At 36.5% G+C, this 23,123-nt stretch overlaps 2 protein-coding genes across 11 annotated transcripts in view; both read right to left on the reverse strand.

The window, feature by feature from the left end:
• LOC128361481 (complement factor H-like) overlaps window positions 1–22,801 on the reverse strand; it is a 66,749-nt gene extending 43,948 nt beyond the window's left edge. For 3 of the 9 annotated variants that reach the window (XM_053321960.1, XM_053321956.1, XM_053321965.1), the window contains exons 1-8: window positions 22,600–22,796; window positions 22,262–22,444; window positions 21,250–21,355; window positions 21,032–21,108; window positions 20,645–20,827; window positions 18,939–19,121; window positions 18,614–18,802; window positions 18,303–18,491 (exon numbers count right to left, since the gene is read on the reverse strand). In XM_053321960.1, the coding sequence (XP_053177935.1) occupies window positions 18,303–18,491; window positions 18,614–18,802; window positions 18,939–19,121; window positions 20,645–20,827; window positions 21,032–21,108; window positions 21,250–21,355; window positions 22,262–22,444; window positions 22,600–22,669 (1,180 nt within the window). In that variant the 5' untranslated portion in view covers window positions 22,670–22,796. Of the gene's footprint in view, window positions 1–18,302; window positions 18,492–18,613; window positions 18,803–18,938; window positions 19,122–20,644; window positions 20,828–21,031; window positions 21,109–21,249; window positions 21,356–22,261; window positions 22,445–22,599 lie in introns of all 9 variants that reach the window. The other 6 variants (XM_053321961.1, XM_053321963.1, XM_053321957.1 and 3 more) reach the window with 5 other exon arrangements.
• LOC128361483 (complement factor H-like) lies at window positions 290–9,163 on the reverse strand. Of its 2 annotated transcripts, XM_053321967.1 has the most exons (9): window positions 8,788–9,160; window positions 8,293–8,472; window positions 6,650–6,755; window positions 6,407–6,483; window positions 4,669–4,860; window positions 4,308–4,493; window positions 2,878–3,063; window positions 1,105–1,284; window positions 290–639 (listed from the first exon to the last, which is right to left on the reverse strand). In XM_053321967.1, the coding sequence occupies exons 1-9, from the start codon at window positions 8,855–8,857 to the stop codon at window positions 446–448; spliced, it is 1,371 nt and encodes a 456-aa protein (XP_053177942.1). In that variant the 5' UTR covers window positions 8,858–9,160; the 3' UTR covers window positions 290–445. The 2 variants fall into 2 exon arrangements, with proteins under 2 accessions (XP_053177942.1, XP_053177943.1); XM_053321968.1 differs by lacking the exons at window positions 6,407–6,483; window positions 6,650–6,755 and having other exon boundaries at window positions 8,788–9,163.
• Window positions 22,802–23,123: the final 322 nt, after the last annotated feature.

Raw genomic sequence — 23,123 nt, forward strand, 5'->3', positions numbered from 1 at the left:
ACATTAAGAAGATTGAATTGGCAGTAAACAGTTTCCAGGTACATTCAATGTAAACCTTTGCTCTTTATGTTGATAATCACTGAGCTGTTGTCATTAAGAATAGCTTCAAAATATATTTGTAACTGACTATGCATTAATATTTGAGTTATTGTATGAGAACCATTTTCTCTCATAAAAGCACATCAGACTCTCTGTCTCATAACATTAAAGAATCAAGAAGGGGCACAAAGGCTTTATTCTGATAGTAAATACATATGCTTTTGGTTTTAGAGGCAGAAAACAGACAGAGTGAACATACTGTATATGTTTTTATTAAAATTGCCAAACACAACACTGAAGTACAGACAGTGGATCAGTATACAACTTGTCTGAAACTTAACTCTGATTATCTCTTACATGCTTTTCTAGCCAGTTCATGCTCATCATATCCAGCAGGATAAAACACTTAACGGCAAGTTGGCAGGTTCATCACACCATCATTACAATGCTGACGCATTCCCACGCTGCCGTACTGTCTTGTTCCACTCTTACACACAAACGTGATTGGCTGAGTATGTACTGAATACAGCTTATCATCATTCTTGTATCTGAATGAGATATTATGGCTGTTCATGAGTGCTCGATCCACAGTGCAGGGTTCTGTAGAGATAACAGATGAATAGTATTACATTCATGTGATGACTGACTGTATATACTCCATATATGATTAATACCAGTCGTGGGTAAAAAATACATTTAGTGCATAATCAGTATCATATTAATCAATCAAACTTTATTTATTTAGCACCTTTCATACAGGCTAGTATAGTTCAAAGTGCTTTACAGTTAGTTGAATGACAAGCTGATAATAAGACAGAACAAATGACAGTATAAAGAAAAGGAATACAAAACAAATTAAAAGACAAAAACAATGTAAATTAAATAAGTAATGAATTTGAATTTTAAATATGATGTGTAAATGACATTTTTAACAGATTTTATATCTCACTGACATATTACAGCACAGGACCTAACACATTTCGGTATCTTCAATAAGTTTTAGTGAAATTGCAATGTAATTGGGAGAAATGGAGTATTAACAATATAAAGGGAATCATGACTTACTGAGACATCTCATCTCTCCAGTCCATTCACCGTTGTTGCAGGTTTTGTAAGGCCCGTCCTTCATGGTGTAGTAGTTCTGACACCTGTATTCAACCTTTTCCCCATGGTCGTAGCCACTTTTAGAAGAGGTTGTGGTGTCTGCATCTGCAATGAAAGGTGGCCGTCCGCAACGCGAAGGTTCTAAAAAAATGTGGGTGACAACAAAGTTTGTACATTATTGAGGTGAAATTATGACATTGTCTCTAAATTGACAGGTCTTTGACTGTGATCTGTAGTTATTTTGCATTTATGATTTGTGGATTAAATGAAAAAAAAAATACAAATTAGTAATTAGTACCTTTGAACTTTTGTTGTGATTTGGTGCAATTTAAGTAAAATTCAATTATTTTTGTCACAAGTCTTTATGTCTATACAGTATATACAGTCATATATATATACTATTGTTACCCATATGTGCCTTGTAAGGTGACCTTGAGTGCTTTGAAAGGCGCCTTTAAATAAAATGCATTATTATTATTATTATTATGTCTATACAGTATATACAGTCGTATATATACAGTCATATATATATATACTGTACTATTGTTACCCATATGACCACATTTAGATCCTGGTATTAACATGCTCACTAATCTGACTACATTATCTGAAAAAGATATCTGATCATGGGCCTTTCCATCTTGGATCTCTTTATACAAATTGAGATCCCAGGGGAAGCCGGGCATACTTGTCTACATACAGTACATGGTATGTCCTAAGTCAAGGGAAGCAATGCAAGAGTGGACCAGTATGACCTGCCCAGCAAGGTTCCTGGACAAATGGAGAGAGCCGTAGGCATTCAAAAAATTATTTTAAGCAATCTTGCTGACTAGGCTAACACCACAAATTCAAACCATAAATTCACATAACAGAATGACATTTCTCTGAAGCCCAGGTGCCAGACAAATGACGCACCCAGTGGGGCCGCTCTCTTCTTCCCAACAATTTTTTAAAGCATTTTTCCACTGGAATATATTAATATATATCTGCGATTTTGCTGTCAGAGTAAAAGCATTCAGTTAAATTCTGCCAGCACTCTGACGTCTGCATGACAGCATCAATGCAGATGGAGAGGCCTTTTACCACTAGCACTGCCTTGGCTACCCACGTTGCTCATGTGACCCCTGCATTGTATGTCATAGCGGTCCCTTAAGAGTCTCCAAGAGTGATATTGCTGCATGAGCTCGACTTATTGTTCCTTTGCAGAGGAACATTTTTAGCTCAGCAGCTCAAGATAGCAGTAAGAGACAACAGCTGAGATGTGGTCTGGTCGATTCAATTGTGTGTTTTACATGCATTTTATCTGCAATCACATGCATTTTTGCCAATTCTTATAACCCAGATTATATGTTAATACCTAGTAAAATGTGCCCTAAAATATTTATATTAAACATGAAACACTAAGAACAACTGCTATATTCCAAGAAGAAGAAAATAGCAACAAAAAGATAATATGCATCAAACTGACAAGCTTCTCATAAATAAAAAGCAGGGTTAAATTTGATGTGATTTTACAGTCCACCACATCCTGAAATAACAGTTTCAGCATGAATTGCTTCACAATATAAACAAATTGCTCCACTGCCTTTGCAGATTCAACATCCTTTAAAATGCAGGGTATATAGAGCAAAAGCAAGCCCTCTGAGGGAAACATCTGAAAGTTAGGTCATGGACCTTTGATCATAGTTTCATCAAATAAGGAACAAGTAGAGTATAAGAGAAGGATTTATTTACCTCCACATGTTGGGAAAGGATGACTCCACTGTCCGTTTGATAAACATTCAACCTCTGCATTCCCTCGAAGAAAGTGTCCACGTACGGGGCAATAAAACTTCAACTTTTCTCCTTTCCCTAGTTGTTGACCTACTACACGTCTCTCCATCCGTATGGTGCCAGCTACATCCGTGATTTTGCATTGTTCTGTTTAAAGGAAGAACATTTGTTAATAGGTCAATAGGTTTATATAAACAACAGCATACATGACTTAAGATCTGACATTTTGGGTTTTGGGTAAATCTAAATCCAAATCTTTACCTCTGTACCAATATGTATGTATATGTTCTACTAAATTAAAGTACCCACATGTAAGCTTCAGCATAGATGAGAATATGCCTTACTAAACTATTACTAAAGTTACAATCTTAATGTTTTCATCATCACTTATTGGTATACAGATTCTTAAGGTTATATTATGAGCATGTGAAAAAAGTATATTTACATGAATCTATCACATTAATATTTAAATTGTCCTAAAGATGGATGCATACAAACAGGAAGTCATTGAATCACAAAATGAGAAGATCATAATGATCAGTGGTGGACAGTAACGAAGTACAAGTAATTCGTTACTGTACTTAAGTAACTTTTTAGCGGATCTGTACTTTACTTGAGTATCATTGTTTTGTGAGACTTTATACTTTGACTCAACTACATTTGGAAGAGGAAAATCTTACTTTTTACTCAACTACTTTCCAAAAACCTGTCGTTCCTTTCGATGTTCCTTTCCACAACATGCATGCATGACCAGCTGCTGTGACAGGTCCAAATGAACGTGCACCGCAAGTGTACCAATCAGAACACATCGTGTGTCGAGCAGTTTTGGCCCGGCCCCCTACCTGGCTACTTGTCCCAACTTGCCTTCTCCTCCATCCATATCTCTATTAGCATTCATTTGACAAAGTTTCGCTGTCCAGTAGCCTGCCCTGCCAACACATGGAAGTTAAAGAAATATGTGTCTAGTGTGGTTTTCCCCCTCCCTATTAATTCCTAATCAGGTGATTTCCATTTAGTATGATGTGCTTATGATAATTTCAAAAGATATCGATACCAGATATCACAAATGGAAAACATTTTGTTTTCAGGGTGGTGTTAGTGGGCTTTTTAACCTTAAATGACTTGATTGAGTGTATAAAGGACATACCAAGACATTGGAACTACATTACACCAAATTACTTTTACTTTTGATACTTAAGTACATTTGAAGCCAAGTACTTTTATACTTTTACTCAAGTCGACATTTAAAGGGAGCACTTTCACTTTTACTGGAGTAATATTTTACACTAGGTATCTCAACTTCTACTCAAGTACGTGGTCTGTGTACTTCGTCCACCACTGATAATGATGAACTGTTTTTCTTTGTATACTTAACATACATACATACATACCAGAACAAGTTGGAAACTCGGCACTCCACTGCTCATGGCCCGAACATTCAATTTCTTCAGGCCCGTCCACGGCATATGGTTCGTCACAGACAAACCGTATTTTATTTCCAGACTTAACTGTTTTGTTTTCTGGTAGATCAACTACGCGGAGATGAGAGTCCAACGTACCAACTTTGCAAGCAAAGTCTGAAAAGAATAAAACAGATGTGAAATGAAACACTTTGTAAGGTTTAATTGGCAGGGGTTAACATCCTACAGGGTTACTCTTATGTATGCAGTCATTATAGGGTATCATAAAATGCTCTACACTATCATAAACAATTTATTTACGGTATTAAATTTTTAATCTAAAAATGTTTACCTTCGCAAGTGGGGAATGGTTTATCCCACTGTCCATCTGTGCCACATATCAGCCTAGAACTACCATTCAGATATTTCCCAGGAGCATCACAGCTGAATGTGAGAAAACGATCAGGAAGTATGGGGTCTTCATTTTCTGGTAAATCTTTCACTGTGATCCATTCATCTGCTGGCGGGGGGGCACAGCTCAAAGCTGAGTAAACACAAACAGTCAGTCAGTTCACTGAAGAAAACAAAGCTGAAGAAGGAAACACTTTGATGTATAAATAAACTTATTTTTTCAACTAAAATCTCAAGTTGCAGCAGAGAACAGAGCCTCCCCATTGAGCCACAAAGTGGTAGGACCCACTGGTTTTTGTGTGTGTTTTTCCACATAGAATTAACTACTTTTAATACTATGTAAGACCAAGCATAGAAGTTATGACCACCAGTTTTAATAGTTTCAGCTTTGTTCCTAAGAAATGTCTCTCATTTGGACATGTTCAAGCTGTCTAAATACTACAGTACCCATGAGTCTTGGCTGCTCCTGCAGTGGAGAAGAAGAAGAAGCCAGTGAGAGGAGTGAACCACAGTTGCACACAGTTACTTTATCATAGCATTTGGAAACAATATGCAACAATATAGTGGCTGAATGAATCCGAAATTGACCCGGAGATCGAAAAACAAAACAAAACAACAACGATTTTCTAAAACAGTCACTTGTAGAGATGGTTTGTACAGTACAGTTTTCTCTCCTGCACATTTTACACATTGCACACATTTGCACGTTCTGCACATTTACATTTACAATCCAATAACAAACAAAACACCAAAACATCACGGTGCAGCTTTAAAGGCACAACATGTAATTTCTCCTGCTAGGTGTCTCTCAATCAAAACAATAACAAAAACAGGACTTTTATGATGTCATGAAGTAGTGTGGGATCATGGGAGTTGTTGTCTTCATTGTTAAATAACCACCATAGCTGTCATTGTGGTCTGCTTCTCCTAGTTAGGATTCCGTCGATGTTCAGAAGCTGAATTATCTGCAGAGGTCTCCTCCTCTCAAAAACAAAAGGACTCGTCATTAAAACAGGTAAAAACACTGAAAAAAAAGTAGATTCACATTAAAAATGAGTGTTTCTCTGGCACTGTTCAGCAGACACGGGACATCCGGAGGAGCTGTGAGCTGAGTTTCTGCTAATATTTGCTCAGCTTGTTTCTCTGATGACTTAAATCCTTCATCCGATTGAAAGATACAATTAAAAACGACCAATACCTAAAAAGTTTAATATAAACATGGCAATATAAACGTGGCTTAAAACTTGATAGAAAGTTAATTTATGACAGCTTCTGGCAGACAACCACAATGCTGATGCACAAGATCATTATTTTATGTGCATGCACTCTTTGGTAGATGGTTAAGGTTAAGGTTATGATGCAATTATGGTGGACAACTGCAATGCTGACACACGTACAAGTTAATCATCATCTTATGTGCATACTGTATACTCTTTGATGAAGTGTAAAGGGAATATGACTCCATTGCCAGGCGACCAAGAGAAAATTGATGGAATCAATTTGGGTAATGTACAAAACTCAACAAAATATGTAACATACTGTAGGTCTAGTTGTTTTTAGTCATTTTAATTAGGAAGCGTTACATATTACATATTATGTGTTGAATGTAAGATTGTAAGAACTTTGACTTGCTGTTTTGTTGTTATAGTTGTGTAAAACTATAGTTGTGTAAAACTTACGATCACATATTGGCACATGGTTGCTCCATTTGTCCAGAAAACAAGTCCTGGAGGTCTCCTTACTCATCATTTGATACCTGTAATGAACACTACAATAAAGCTTCTCTTTTGGAGATGAAAAATGTTCGACATATAACACAATCAACATGTGCCAGGTCAATGTCTGTGTTATTATTCTCTATTATACGCCATTCAAGAATTATTATTAAACTAATTTATATGAATCATTCTAGATGCACCTACCCTTCATTACAAAAATATTTGATAGTTGTTCCAAAAACAAAGTCTTCACCATGAGTAATTTGATAATAGCCATTGGGAATGTCATCAGGGAGTTCACATGGCTTTACTGGAAAAAAAAGAAAAGTTTTTTCATCAATGAAACAATTCCTAAGTACGGTAATTTAAAACCTCAAAATTCTTGCTGAATTGTATTTGAAAGTACCAGCAAACTGGCAGTAGTAAGATTTTTGTTCTACTCTTTTGGTAAAAACCAACATATCCTCATAAAAACAAAAGTATAGGTCTAAAATTTAAGCTGGCAAAAATGACCAATAGTGATGCCATCTAGTGGCCGTAGCAATGCACTCTAACTTTTCAAAACTGTTTCAAATCACTGTAAAAAATAAAAGTCATGATGTTTTGAGGTGCAACAGCGCTGAGGTCAAGGTCTGGTTTGGTTTTGGCGCAAAACCCACTTGGTTAGTAGTAGTAGGTTTTACTTCTTTATGCTGCGAACACACTGAACAGTGGTGAAAAGTGGCGTTGGGGCATGACCTTTTATTTCTGTCATTCTGTGTGCCGCAGTAATTTAACTACCGATGTGAACCAAAAAAATACTGCTGACATATCTGAAGTAAAATAGGTTGCCAAAGAGATGTCATCCCACTTAACTTTCTTTTCAGTGGGAAAGGAATTCTTATAAATAGTCTAGATCCTTGATGAGACATTATTTGAAGAGTGCATCGTCTGTGGGTGCATCCCTCCCTCCAGACCCGGGAGTGATCATGATGTCACCTATGTGCTAGAAATGAATAGCCTATTTCATCACTTCTGTACAAAGTGGGTATTGAACTTGAAGCAGAAAGGCAAGTTAGTGCACTAAAAATATCCTAATATTGACCCACATGCAGTTATAACATCTCAGTTCAAAACTCATCAGTCACACTAAGCAGACTGGTGATCTCTGTCCATACTGACTTCTTTTTCTCTGCATCTTTATAATTGTACAACCCGTTGTCGCACAGAATGGATTGCTCAGAAACAGCCACAATAAGTTCATGGCTGCACTTTGCCGCCACCATCTGTGACGAAGTGCAGCAATGTGAATCTGGCACAGGTTTTTCATACAGATTGCATGGCAGCTCACTGCAGGATGCTTTTCACTGCTTTTCAATGTGTTCATGGTGCTGAAGTTACACAACCGCCATTCAATGTCCCAACTTGCGGTTGGAAACACTCCTGCAGCATTGTCAACTATCTATCTAACCATTGACCTAAAAACAAACAAACAAACAAAAAACAGAGCCGAAAAATGGTCACCTGCAGCAAAGGTCATTAGCTATCAAGCCATCCACCCAACCTGCCTCCTCCTATCAAGTCATCTTATATTGACGTTGTTTGCCAGCCTGAATTTTAGACCTATACTGTCGCTTTTCTTGTGAGGGCAAGCTGTAATAATACAATTCTGTGCTACATCATTGCTGTTTTAAAATGTATCCCTGAAAAAACAGCAACTATTTCAACCAATATAGCAGTATATAATATAAAGAATTATATAATATAAATGATAATATAAAAGATTCACATTTGTTGTTATCTGATTACTGCAGACATCTAAGTGTTAACAAAATAAAAAATGTAGGACAGAAAGCTGTTTAACTCACAGAAGCACTTTCCCTTATGGATAGCAATCCAACCGCTGTTCGTGCACATATATCTAATGGTTGGACCTGATATATATCCGGTTTCACATGAGAAATGTATCACATTTCCCTCTCCATACTGATCTTTTTTGGTCTCCTCTGATACGTAGCCATGAGGAACTTCTGGGAGCCTTGAACATGCTAACAAACAGCAACATAGTTAAAGACGAGTAAATTGGACATGTCTTCTTAACAATTGTATGTCACACAGAGTTAGTAGCTAGTTATGAGAATCATATCAGAATGTGAAAAAGTAGATATTTAGATATATGACTGGGTAACAACACAAATTTCAGACTATACGATACATAAACCAGCCATCACATACTAACAACACCAATCTTTCTCTAATTATGCAATACCAAAACTCAAAACACACAGTTTAAGTGGAAGTCTTTAAATTCACTCTTACAAAGCTAAATCATATGAGTCAAGTATTAAAAAAATCTGTCTTACCATTCTGTGATAAAGAGACTTCAACATTCCCCCACACTTGGAGAAACAGAAGAATTAAAGACGCTCGCATTTTGACGAGCAGCTGCGTGGTGACAAACGAGTCTAACTGAGGCTAAAGACTTTGACACACACTTTACTGGGCAGAATTCCTGTGTGTTTGTTCCCAGCTGCAGTCATCAGGGAGCACTGAGGGTCACAACATGGACTGCCCAGTGGGATTACGCAAGGTTGTGTATGAACACAACATGACGAATCGCAATACACACAACACACAATGTTCACAGAATCAATACTCAAAGTTCAAGAAGACTTGGCATAATATATTTGTTTGATATCCTATCAAATGAATTCATAAAACACTGCATGGATTTCTCATTTTTCAACAAGAAGATAAATAAACAATAAACCTCCCGAAAAAGCACTTTTGTCTTGAATTCTCATATATTCCCGTCTGATTCTGTCTGAAAGAAAACATACTGCTTCACTGATTTGACATACAATAACTTAATTTGGGGCAGATGTGAGGAAACATTTATGATAAATCTAAATAAAATTTGACCTGACTGCCCCAGGTACACTTATGTAAAAACAATACATCTTAGTACAATTAAGACAGTTAAGTTATATTATATTATATGTACTATTATACAATATTGGTACTCGCTCACAGAATTGGTTGTTTTGCTCTATATTCCATTAGTCAGAACTGAAATGGGAAATCTGTCTCTTATAATGCACCTTACACATGGAACAATCTGCAAAAGGCCTTAAAATTAGATTTTTTAGCATCAATGCAGCTGTTCAAAAGTCTTATCTCAGACCTTGTTTTATTTGATTGTAACTGTTATTGACTTCACACTATCTTGACTCTTTAACTATATTTATTCATTGTCCCCCCCCCCCGATATTTTCTTTTCTTTCTTTCCTTTGATTGCTTTACCTGATATTGTTCTGTGTTTTGTTGTCTTGCTGTAAATGTTTCTCGACACCATTGTAAATGAGGACTCCTCCTCATTGGTCATGTGAGGTAAAATAAAGGTCAACAGTTCAGACAAACACAGAGCATTGTGTCATTGTATCACTAGTACTGATACTACAGTACAAAGTTCATTATAAAAATCAGTGAGTCAGTGTAGCAGTTAGAGAAATGGTACTGATGACAATGAGAGGGCATGCTGTTTATTTGGACTATAATGATTCATACATTAAAAAAATAATCTAATGGAAAAAGATGCTGAGATTTGAATTCCTGCAAAACATGTGTCACTGTCAAGTTTATATTGACATACGTTAATCTTAAACCAGCTGTATGTTTGGTTATTTAAGTAATAACGACTTAAATTAACCAGAACACAACTACCTTACACTGCCCCCATTTTTTACATGCTCTTTTTGATTGTGTCTTACTTTATTCATTACTTAGTCACGTTTGTTAAATGTTTTCAGATCTGTAAGTCTGATATAGGGATCAAAATTATTGAAATTATTATTATTGCAGGTTTCCAGCTAGTGTATAATAGAAGTCAAGTCAGCTGTGAATAACTGAAACTTTTGGCTAGATGTACCTTAAAAGATTACACTCTATAATAATAATTTGGATTATTCATATTCAATTTAATTTTGAGAGATTATGCTTGGACAAAAACCTAAATGACCAAAAGGAGATTATTTCTATTTTATGCTGTTTCTGAATATTAAAGTTGAAATAAAGGCAAACTATAAAACAATATACTTTGCTTTTTCAACATTTTGTACAAAACTCTGCACCAGCACACACCTTTGCGTAGTATTTTCATGCCCTAAATTCAAAGCACAATTATTGTATGAACATCACTTGTGTCAGCGTATTTCCTTTAATTACAATTTTCTTAATCTCCCAAAATGTCATGCTACTACTACCCTAATAAAACTTTTTATCCTAATTAGAGGTGTGATGATACACTCAGCTCACAAAATGAAATCTTAACACTTCTATAATGAAATATATGACCGGAAAAAATAGTCAAAAAATGCAAAACAATTGCAGCGCCCTTGTGGTTGAGTGGTTAGAGCACATGCCATGTAAAATATTCACAACACACCGTCGAGCTTAAAGTATATACATGTATACGCAAAGACTGTAAAATCACAGTAAAGTAGACCGGTAGTACAACAAAACTCAACTCGCATGGGGAAAACAGGCGATGAGGAGGCTATTGTTTGTTTTTCATTGTCATAGAGGATTTGTGGAGTTCATACAGTGCAATATGTTACACTAATAAACATGACATGTTTCTGAATTCACATGTCAAAAGTAACAAATATAGCCTACTTGTTCTCTAAATCTATTTGAAGGCAGGCAATGTGACATTTATAGTAGTAACTTATGTTAATTCATGATGTAAAATGATTGTCTACTATAAACAAGGAACTATCAGATTGTATTATACCCCATCAAACTGAACCGCACTGTATCGAATCGTATCGTATCGAAGTCTTACTGAATCTAATCAAACCGAATCGTTCCATTTTAAAATGTATCATTCCTGTATCCTATCGTACCCCTTTTATCGAGATATCGTCACATATTGGACAGATGCACACTCCTAATAAATACCAAAACGATATACAATCACACATACCAAAAATGAAGTACGAGGAACAAAAAACTATTAGCATATAACTATAAATGAAATAGAGAATAAAATTATCAAGAATTAGAACATATTGCTAATAAAAACCACAGAAATAAAAGTCAATATAGCCAAATCCTATATCACACAAATAGAACAGCATACTTATAAAATGTGTTTTAATTTGGTAGTGTGACTAATTTTACTTTATGCAACATTAGGCTACCATAGAGGTGCTAGATCCCCCCCCCCCCCCCACACACCCCCACCCGCTCCTCCTACTTCAGGCTTTCAGTGTAGAGACCTGAGGTCAACCTACCACTGCTCCTCTCCCCATCTCCTACTTCTGACTGTGAGATCTTTTCACCAGCAGCCTACTAGTTCACGACACACTTCTAATCCTACTGTGTTGGTGCTTTAAATGCCTGATTTTTAGAATAAGAAAACAAACTCTAAGCATAACTTTGCAATTATCTCTTATTTTATTCAATATGCCAAAGCTTCATAATATCAGATGTGATTATTACATAGATTCAATAATTCATTGCCAGCCAATGACCAATGATTATACTGTCTGAATCAGCTTCATGTATTATGTAGCAAGATTATTATGCACATAAGGAAAATATAGTTTTCATTCATGGTATTGTGACCAAACAACCAATGCAACAACACGATAGAAACCTTTATTCATGCATTTTATTGAGATTTCTGTGGTACTCCAACAAATTCAGCATCACTGTCGCTGAGTGGAAGCTGTGGGAGAAAATGTTGGTGTTCAGACTCACATCTCAACATACAGTGGATGTAAATCATGAATCAGTTTCTATGTAACCTGAAAGATTTTTTTTTTAAAGAAAAAAAGTGAAGATATTTGGGTGACTTAAGCAACATGAAACCTTTGTCTTATACGACTCTGTTTAAAATAGAAACATATATTTCATTTTTTCATTTTTGTTACTCGTGGTATTGTGTCATGCATAGATTATATTGTATTTTAAGGCAAAGCATCATAACTGTCAGTTCATCAGATGTTGTTTTCTTGCAAAATATTCATTAGACGCAGTTAAAATATAGTTTTAAAAATGCTTTGAACTTACTTTGAACTTACATTTTCGATTATTTTTGAGCCCACTTTAGCTATAGAAGCAAAATATAACTGCCAAAACTCCTGTTACACTTTTCATCTTCAATCTCTCATGATATGATGATGGTAATACCTTGTTTCTCAATTTCTCTGTGCTACACAAGTGAGCAGGTTTAACTAGTCCCAGTAAATATTCCCCTTATGGTTATTTTTCCCCAATTGGTAATATGCACATTTGAGTTTGCAAATATGCTGAGATTATTCCATTCTCATCATATTTGTAAACTCATAACATGAAACATAACATGAATGTTGAAAGACTCACAGGTCTTGACTGCATTGTAAGAAATGGAAAACAAAATCCACACTTAGTTTTGTGCAAAAATGCATTCTGAAGTTTAGCCAAACCTAATATGAGCTAAATTGTGTGAGCATGTTTTTCAGAGTTAGTCTTTTTAGTATAAATTCCCTCCTTGTTTTTTTCCCCAGACAATTTCCTTGCTAAGTTGTGGTGATATGAATACTTTCAATAAACCTATATGCGACGAGTAAGACTAAGATACCGACTTGATTGAGCTAACTCAGACTGCTGAAACCAAATTATCTTTGGCTGAACCTTACAATGCATTTTTACACCGAAAGAGGACTGTGTAGTTCCACAACTGAGAAATCCCCTCTTGGCTCTAGGGTTTGTGAGTATTAGGCTATATTCAGATTAGGGCTGCACGATATTGGAAAAAACTAACTATTAAAACACATGTTCTGTGTCGGCAGTGCCTTTCATCTGTTGCCACAACGAGAGGTAACACAACTAACTTGTTTTTAAGTTGCAAAGGCTTCTGAAATGTTTTTTTGTTTTGGACGACATTCAGACATTCAGGCTTTGCATTCGTCATACTGAGCTGTGTGGTGCCGACGTAAATGGTCAAACAAGTTAGTTGTGTTATCTCTTGTTGTGGCAACAGGTGAAAGGCACTGCCGACACAGAACACGTGTTTGGTCGACGTCATCCTTCTTGTAACCGAAATCATTCCAGATAACTGACACTGTTTTTCTTTTTGGCAACAAGTCTTCATTTTCGGTGGTTTTCTCTTTTTCGTTGCTCATTTTGCATCGTTGTTGTTGTTACCGGCAGCGTCAGCGACTCACTCCATGTGCAGGGGGATGGTTTCCTCCTCTCTGATTTTGATTGGCGGCTGTCAGGGTAGTCTGCTTGGCAACTGAGTAAAGAACGAATGTGATTGGTGGATCGCTGCACTGCACACGCAGAGTCTACATGCAGTGTATATCAGTCAGCTACCCTTGAAATTAGATGAGTTCATTTGCCTCCTACATCGCAGGCTCTGCAATGTGACTATCGTGCACACGTACATCGCGATGACAATGCTCAAACGATATATCGTGCAGCCCTAATTCAGATAGACTTCATACAATCAGCACCTATGCTTTAAATCTGCTTTCACTTAGACTTCTCCTTACCTTCACATTCTACTGTTTCAATCCATTCGCCATTAACACACGTTGCAGTGCCTTCAGCTTCTTCACCAGTGGTACTAAGACAGTGATACTTTAAGACAGTCCCATTGAAATATGTGTCTTTGTTGTCGATGATCCTCCTCTGGGCTTTGGGACTTTCACAGTACCCTAAAAACATATAAGAAATACATTGTTATCTGACATGTCCATTTAGATTGTATAGAGGTATTATTTTACAAAAAACATTCTTTCCACTTGATTTCCTATCACAAGCTAGATGTTAGAGAGTTTTTCTCAAGGCTTTGTTGCTCAGATAGCAGAAATATTGTTAGTACACAACTTAATGTGATTAGATAAATATGTCAAATTCAGGCTAAATGTGCTCCATGAATTGAAAGCTCAACTGGGAAAGAATACAGCTTTTTTGTAACATATTCACAAATGTAACACATTTCTTATTGCCAGATAGTTACTTGTACCCTTTTCTACACAGATAATATCAGAATTATAATTGAACCTATCCATGTCCCCTTTAAAAGGGCACTGAATGCAAAACTGGAAAACTAAATTTTTTCTCTTATACATTCATAATGCAATTCAGCATTTTTCTGAGTGACTTTTGCTTTTGGCAGTTTTGTGAAGTGCTTTTGAAAGTACGTACGTGTACATGCAATGTCCTTCGCCTCCCACTGCCCATTTTTGCATGTAATCGTGTCGTCTCCCTCTTGTATTTTATACTTGTCGCGGCACCGATAAGTTACATGACTGTCAGACAAGTATTCCTTCTGATATGGAGTCGTAACAACAGCATTCTCTATTTTAGGTGGAGGCTTACAGAGGCGTTTGATAGCTGCAAGAGATGAAACATGAACAGTATTAGCATACATCTCATACACTTTTTTATAAATGACATTTGATAAAATAAGACTGAAGATGACTCACGTTGACAGATGTCTTTGTATGCTATCCCATTGGTATCCCATTTCCCGCCACTACAGGTTAAGCGGTCAATCTGACGCTGATATCCATCCTTACAAGTAACTATGATGCTTCGTATGATGCCACTCACAGGTTTTTCTTCCATATTAGGGATCAGAGGCACTTTACCACACCTATCTTTGCCTAGATTGGATAAGATGATACATTTTAGATACATTGTAGGGAACAACCATGTAATAAGTAAACCAAATTTCTGCTTTCAAAGGAGTTCAAGGCTGGATAAAATAAATCAGGTAACACTGTGTAACAGAGGACATAACATGCGCACTGTATTTTTATTTTGGGTCTCCGCTAGAATATATTTTCAGTTATATATAATTTTCGTTTATGGTTAATGAAATGCTCTATATTACATTTTCACTTCTGGCTGCACTTAACTGGCTTTTGACTCTCTCTCTCTCTCTGTGTGTGTGTGTGTGTGTGTGTGTGTGTGTGTGTGTGTGTGAATGTAATTTTTCTTTCTTCTTTACTGATTCCAAAACGTTATTTGGATTGCTAATTAAAACATCAACAAGCAAGACATTCGAAATGTATTACCAATGCATTGTTGCAGTGTAGACCACTGGCCATCATTGCATTTGGCTTCACCCCACCAGCCTTTAGAGGAAAGCTTAAAACCATCATCGCAGGTGTAGTACAGTGTGCTGTCTATTTTAACTGCAAATCCATGTGGAACTTCGGGTTTGGCACATTCTAAGTTAGCTATAAAAAACAGAGAAAAAGTTACATCCAAATAGCATCAATCAAAGAACAGTAACAATACAATTTTAGTATGAATGCACCCTTGAGGGACACCAATGTGGTTTGTTTGTCAGTCCACAGCTTTGGGACAGACTGAAATATCTCATTGCCATGAGTTATAAAAGCATTTATGTTCCCCAGAAGATATTTGTTTTTTTGGTGACATATCTTGACAGCTATTTGGAAGGATTACCTTGAGATTTGGTGCACATATTCTAGGCATAATAATTAATAATGAATCATTTTTACTTTATCAGAAAGAGCACATTGTTTTCTTTGATTTATACTCAATTCCAGGAGAATATAAGCTAATGTGATCTATATATCCTGAGAGGCAAAACCAGGGCAAAATACTTTGTTTATGGCAGTTAGACTTTCACATGACAAAAAGAGGAAGAGAGCAGGATTTTGAAAATGCACATCTTGATGATAGAGATGGGGCATGAAGCAGAAATTTGTTAAAAAATACACATCCTTTATTTGATTACACCAGCTGCAAACTTTGGTTTTACATGACTGTAGATTTAGCTGTAGTATGAGACCACACACAAACTCTAATCACACTATAATGTAACTGTAAACTGTACTTGTTGAAGATGTATGTTCTTACCTTCACACATCTGAACTCCAGTCCAAACACCTAGCTCACAGATAATAGTAAATCTTCTGTTAGGGTCATCTCTGCATGCATATCCGACTCTTTCACCATGGTTGTAACTTTGCTTTTCATTGCGGATCAGGTATGCATTGTTGATGTCAAGCTTTTCACACCGTTTACCTGAAACAAATCATGTTAAATTATGAAACGTGCATAAACATGTAAATTCAATCTTTTTCTGGTCCCAGATTCAGCTCTTTTAATATTTTTTTTGTGTGCATGAAAATAATAGTTTAGGGATAAAAAAACAACATTTGACTTTTTAGTTGTATTGCATGTTCTTACGTGTACAACGTGCATTCCCAATCCAACGTGCATTGTCACAAGTTAGAGTGAAACGTCCTTCATAACCAGGCTTGCAGACATAGTTAACCTGCTCATTGTGCTTGTATTCATACTTGTCTTCTGAGGTACTTCTGTCAATGTCTGCATTCTCGAAATTTTGAACTTGGCATGTTAGCTCTGAAAAACAAACAAAAAAACAACTGACTGAGGTGTTGCATTTCACATCCTAGTTTGAACATTGGATTCAAATAATTGAGTTAAGTGTAATGTTAATAAAGATATGTAATCATTTTATGTAAAAAGTGCAACATGTAGCATGAAAACAAAACAGTCTAGTAAAAAACCCAAACTTAATATCAGTGAGGACTGGGGAATATGTTTCTTTATTACCATGAACATGAGCAGTAAGTCAATCCCTCTTACATGCACACACTGCTGCTGTAAATATTCACCAGTGCACCAAATGGCCAAAAATAATCCCCAAACAAATGAACTATTACAGTTACAGTTTGAATTTGGGCACATTTTGCTTTGTTAGTTAAGTTACTTTTTGATTCACCTAGTGTCTTGTCTTATGTTCCCTGTTTTATTTTGAAACTCACCTCCTGTCTTGTTTCAGGTCCTTCACTTCCTGCCCTCGTGTGTTTCCCGCCTGTGTGATTACCTGCCCCGCCCTAATGTGTTGCACCTGTGTCTCATTGGATCTGTTAGAAACCTCATACTTTCCTACTACTCGTACTAACTCTGACGTCATTTGAAGTATGTAGTGTGTTTCAACTGCGTAGTATGTGATTTAGAGTATGTGATAAGTTCCCGGATGGTTTACTAGATTCTCCAGAAATGCAGAGTATGCATCAATAGCTGACTACTCACACTCAAATTACCCAAGATGCAACGCAACTTCTGAAAAAAACCCAAAATACAAACTCAGTAGTTTCAAGTTAGCTACAGCGAGGGTATTTCGCTTCCTGTTTTCAAAATAAAAGCACAAATTCTATCGTTATGGTTTTCTTAATAATAAAAGGTAACAGGTGTTTTATTTTATGAAAATGACAGGAAGTGCGTTACTCGATACGGCTAACTCCGAATTCGCAGGAACAAAACTTTAAACAGGTGTTATTTGGACATATGTAAGCGCTACATTGTGGATCTAAAGGGCTACTTTACTTTCTCGCTTGTGGGTTATCGTGTAGTTTACTACAGTGTAAACGGTCTGCTTACTATCTGGTCGTTTAGTGTGTAGTGTGTAGGATGGAAGTATGTAGTATAGAAGTATGTAGTATGCGGTTTCGAACACAGCCTGTGTGTTTTCTAATTTCTGATACAGTTTGTCTTTGTTCCTCCGTGACAGCCTTGGACCCTTTTTGAACCTGCCTTTTTGCCTGCTCTCTTTGTACATTTGCCCATCTGCTTGATCACCTGTGTACCAGCTTTGGCTTGATTAAAGGACAGTTTGTCTGATTACCCCTGAAAACGAGTATGCTTTTGAGTCCCAGCTCACGTCAGCCTTCACAAATTTGTTCAAAACTAAAATGTTTGGCTGTTATGAAACTCTATTTTGAATATTATATTATATAATATGATATTGTATGAACTAAAAATAATGTAATGTATAAAAATAATGTAATTAACAGATTTAAGATTAACTTCATAATACCTTGACAAGCTGGATCTGGTTTCCACCCATCTCTGGTGCATGTGACGGATATAGCTCCACCTGCACTCTTGTAGCCGTCGCTACAGGTAAATCTCCTAGTGGCACCCAATGTAGGTGTCTGTTGCTGCCACTGCCACCTTCTCTCCCAGTAATCCATATTTGGTTGTCGCCTATCGGAGCAGGTAACCTCTAGAATAAGAGAAATAATTGTGTGTATCAATTGATCAGGTTCAGATTAACCATCATCATCATCATCATGGGTTTTTAAATACAGAGGTGTCTCTGGCACCGACATGTATGTAGTTTTATACCTTGGCATATCGGTCTGAAGGTCCACTCTCCGTTCTCTTGGCAAGTGGACACTGCTGAGACTTCCTGACGTGTAGAAACCCAGTATCTATCATCACAAGTGACTCTTACTGTTTCCCCAGGCGAGAACAAATTTTTGTAAGGAGGGTCAAACCTGGTTCCTTCAAGTGGGTTCACTTTACATTTTATTTCTGCATTTGTTGGGAAATTGAACATATTGCTTGTTAGTTTGTTGCAACAAGACAGACTACAACACATCCAACTGTCCAACACTAATTTCCACTAGTCAGTAACACCAGTAATCAGGATTACTCAATTCATACTTACCGTCACACGAAGGTGTGGGGCTCCAAACTGATGTGGTTCCGTGTTTGGTGCATTTTGAAGGTCTTCCATCACTGCGTATATATTTATAATTGCATTCAAACTCCAAGATTTCATGTTCTTTGTACACAGGTTTTTCATTAGGAACATTACCATTGTCAATCTTAAGCGGTGCACATGTGACCTCTGTTGAAGAATGCAGAGTCACACACACACACACACACACACACACACACACACACACACACACACACACACACACACACACACACACACAAGCATGGATATAATTACATAACTACAAAAAGGCAAATGAGCTGTAACGTTTCATCTGATTTCAGAGTAAACAAACATATTTGAAAACATTGTATGGTTTTATGGGATTGAATTCAAAGCCAATGACAACAAATGATATATAGCAGGTTGATTTTAACATCACCGATACTACATTGAGTAAGAATTAAAAAAAAAAAAAAAAAAAATGACTGAAAACAGGTCAAGTCATCACAGTCGATATCAGAATTGCTTTTCTGATTCCGGACAATTAAATCTGAGCAATTCTACTTTTCCTGTTTTCTTGCTATAAAGCTCGTTGACCAGACTTCCTGTTGATTAGAGAGACAAGCAGGGCAGGGTTCAATAAACTGACCATCCACTTGCAACATCCTCAGTTGTTAAGCAGCTGGGGGCTTCTTTTTCTTTTTTGCATTTAATCACTTCTCTGTTTTTGTAATTCCCTGTCACATCTCTACTGGCTTCTAAATTGAGGCAAAATACGGCAAAGGAAATACTTCAAATTCCTCACAGGGAGATGAAAAGATTAAGCCCCCAGACTACTGGTGATATTTGCTGCTTAGAACAGAGTTTATTTTTTAAATTAATATTATTCATAGGTTAGTTTTAGGATTTCAGTTTATGCCTGCTAGGTAGTTAGTCATCCAGGTTTTGTTTAGACATAATAAAAGAAATCAAAGGTAACTGAATTAGCTGTTTTCTGCTTCCTGCTGACTTTTATTAAATCAAATTTGAAGACGTTGATTCTTTTCTTACACTAAATTGTAACTGCACTGACACTTTTTACTCTCCTATTTCATTTCTTTTTTTAACTTATTATTAGGGCCCGAGCACTGACCAGCGCGAAGCCCTATTGTATCTGTAAACCAACATTCATGGGGTGGCGAGGGCTCGTTCATCACTGCTTGCAGCTTTAATTATTATTATTAATGTCTAATAGTAATTAAATATATTTTTTATAATTTTACATTTATATGTGCTATAAGAATAAACTTTACTTGCCTTTCCTCTAAGATGTTCAAGCCCATGAAAATCACATTGTTTGTTTTATTGTGATTTTAGTATCACTGTAATTCTCTCAGCTACTTGTTATTTTTATTGTTTTGAACTGTATTTTTACAAACTGTTTTTCTGAATAACTGAGTTTCATCATACCTGGTATTAGACGACAAAGAAAAAAAATATATACATACATTTTTAGATTTTGGGTTTGGGCATGTCCCAGTTCCTCTTTGCTTTTACGGTAATATTGCCGTTCATGTTATGTAGTAGTTACGGTTGCTATGGTGTTTTATGCCTATATGTATGCATGTATGAATCTGTGTTTACCTCCTTCACTCTCTTCTCATCCTAACCTTTTCTAAAAGACAGACTTCCCTGCACTTGCTCTTTTTACTTTTGACAGCTGCATGTACCTTTACATATTGGAGCTGTGCCACTCCATTGTCCATTTTCATCACAATAGATCTCTGAAGGCCCTTCCAGGATTTGATTCCTGATCTTGCAGCTAAATCGTATCACATTGCCATAGTTCCCTTCCTCTAGGTCTCCAATCACCTGGACATTATTTTCCACACGAATCACTGGGCACTGTTGGGCTGGAAGGAGAAACATGGTTGAAAAACTGAGCAAACAAGCAGGTATAGGTTTTTTAAATATTTCCAACAGCTGAAACTGAGAAATCAAAGAGACAAAGAGAGATTTTACTGTGTGTGTGTGTGTGTGTGTGTGTGTGTGTGTGTGTGTGTGTGTGTGTGTGTGTGTGTGAGTGTGTGAATCAAATTCTTCATTTCAGCTCTTACCTTCGCAGACAGGGACAACACCATCCCAGCCTTCGGACAAGCAACGCCGGTAGTTTATTCGACTGACCATTTGATAACTGAAACATGTGCATGAACATGGAATAAGGATAACTTATCTCGAATGTCTTATCGAGAGGCAGTACATTTAAGCAGGATTCCATATAATAAGATCTATAAGGAACACCAGCATACATGTATAATCATAAATATTTTCATACCCTTTGTGGCAGGTGTACACAACTTCTGATCCAAAGACAAAATCATCTCCTTTCTCCAGTTGAAAATCTGCAAACTGGGCATCGCCAGGATGACCACATGATTTTGCTAAAAACATATGTATGATACAGATTATGGGTAAATACTATGTATGGCAGCTAATATAAGCAAACTGTAAGTGTTACACACCCATTAAATATGTATTAATTGCTTAATAGTCTGTAAAATAACTTCAAATGCCCATCAAAAGTTGCTTGTTTTTGTATTTTGTTTTGTTAGATTAATTCGGGGCATTTTTGGCCTTTGTTTGACAGTCAAAAGTGCAAAGAGACAGGAAACCTTAACCCTAACCCTAACCCCCCCTCCCCCACACACACACTCACACGCACACAAGTTTGATTAAGTGACTTTTACATAGACTTACACACATTTCTTTGACACTTATCCTGACCTTACCCATAACCGCTAATAGCCTAAACCCATTATCTACCCTAACCTTTACTTTAACGTTAACCACTGACCCAAAAATCAGTGTTTTACTAATCAGGGACATGGCTTTTGTCCCTAGTTGCACAAGCCGCCCCCAATCAACTGGCCTGAAATCTGGTTTGTGTCCCTGAAAGTGACTTAAGCAATACCCCCACCCCCATACACCAACAACCGAAGTACCATGCCAAAATAGACTTTACTATCTATAAGTGCACTGTGACCATATAATGTTTAATCAATACCACATTTAATTACTATTTGAAATTTTCATGGAAGATATAGAACAAATGAGTTTTATGATTAGTTGTTCTTCATTTAAAAGATTAATACACTTATTTTTATACTATATTGCATAACAATTACAATACATTAAGAATAATACGTTTTAATGTAATGTAATGTAAACTCATTCAAACTATAAGTTGAGTCACTTGAGCAGAATTGATATTAATACAGCATTACATGTTGTATGTAATATATTCTGGTGTTTATCTCTCTTTCAAGCAGTAAAAAATGGTAACTTACCTTGACATTTAGAACCAACAGTTTTCCATCCAGTCTCAAGACAGATCAGTTTGAAAAAGCCACTAAAGCCAACATTGCAGCCCACTCTCACTTGTTTTCCAAGAGCGTAGCTCGACTCCAGTTCAGTTGTGTCAAAATTTAAATCATACTTGCGACTGTTTATAAACGCTTCAAGTGTACAATCTGTGAGACAAAAGTAAACACAGACAAATCTAAATCATTTTATATGGTAATCACAACAATAAACTGTCCAACTCAAACTGAAATGGTCTGATAAAACAATGCAAAAATACTCAAACTGACAAATGAATGTATTTTCTTTATGAGGTTGGTCTTACCTTGACTTGTCACAAAGGTCACCGTATGCATCCAACAAAATAGGACACAGATTTGGGTTATTACGTGCATTTTATCTTCATTACCCAGAACTGCCAAACAGAACTAGTAACTGGACACTGAAGCACTAGTATACACTCAAAGAGCTCTGGATGACTTCACAGACAAAAAAGGGGATTGCTCAATGATTTACACAATTCTGTTCCCACCTCCAAATACAATGTCAGAGGCTCACAGAAAAAAAGGAAGTGACCACACACACATAGCACCTTATATGAAACTGTGGATCCTTAACAAAACCTTGAAAACACTATACTGTATGGCTTAGATTGATATTGCAGGATGAGCTAATTGAATTATGGAAACAAAGCAAAATAACATAATCACACAAGTAGGATGTTTTGGAAAGGGTTTTTTTTTTTTTTTTGCAATACACTTAGTGTACCAATGGTTTCATGCTTCTGTGTTGTCAGGCTTTGCTATGTTAGTCATTCAGTGACAAAATCAGAGCATTCCTGTAAAGGTT

This window comes from Scomber japonicus, chromosome 7, assembly GCF_027409825.1.
Source record: "Scomber japonicus isolate fScoJap1 chromosome 7, fScoJap1.pri, whole genome shotgun sequence".
Classification (NCBI taxonomy): Eukaryota; Metazoa; Chordata; class Actinopteri; order Scombriformes; family Scombridae; genus Scomber; species Scomber japonicus.

Bases quoted from the DNA above. Each gene is read 5' to 3' on its own strand.
- LOC128361483 (XM_053321967.1), bottom strand. From the start codon at position 8,857: ATGCGAGCGTCTTTAATTCTTCTGTTTCTCCAAGTGTGGGGGAATGTT. The intron at 6,484-6,649 runs GTAGGTGCATCT...TGTTCATTACAG, and splicing joins AAATATTTTTGTAATGAAGG to GTATCAAATGATGAGTAAGG. The intron at 640-1,104 runs GTAAGTCATGAT...TTATCTCTACAG, and splicing joins TGGAGAGATGAGATGTCTCA to AACCCTGCACTGTGGATCGA.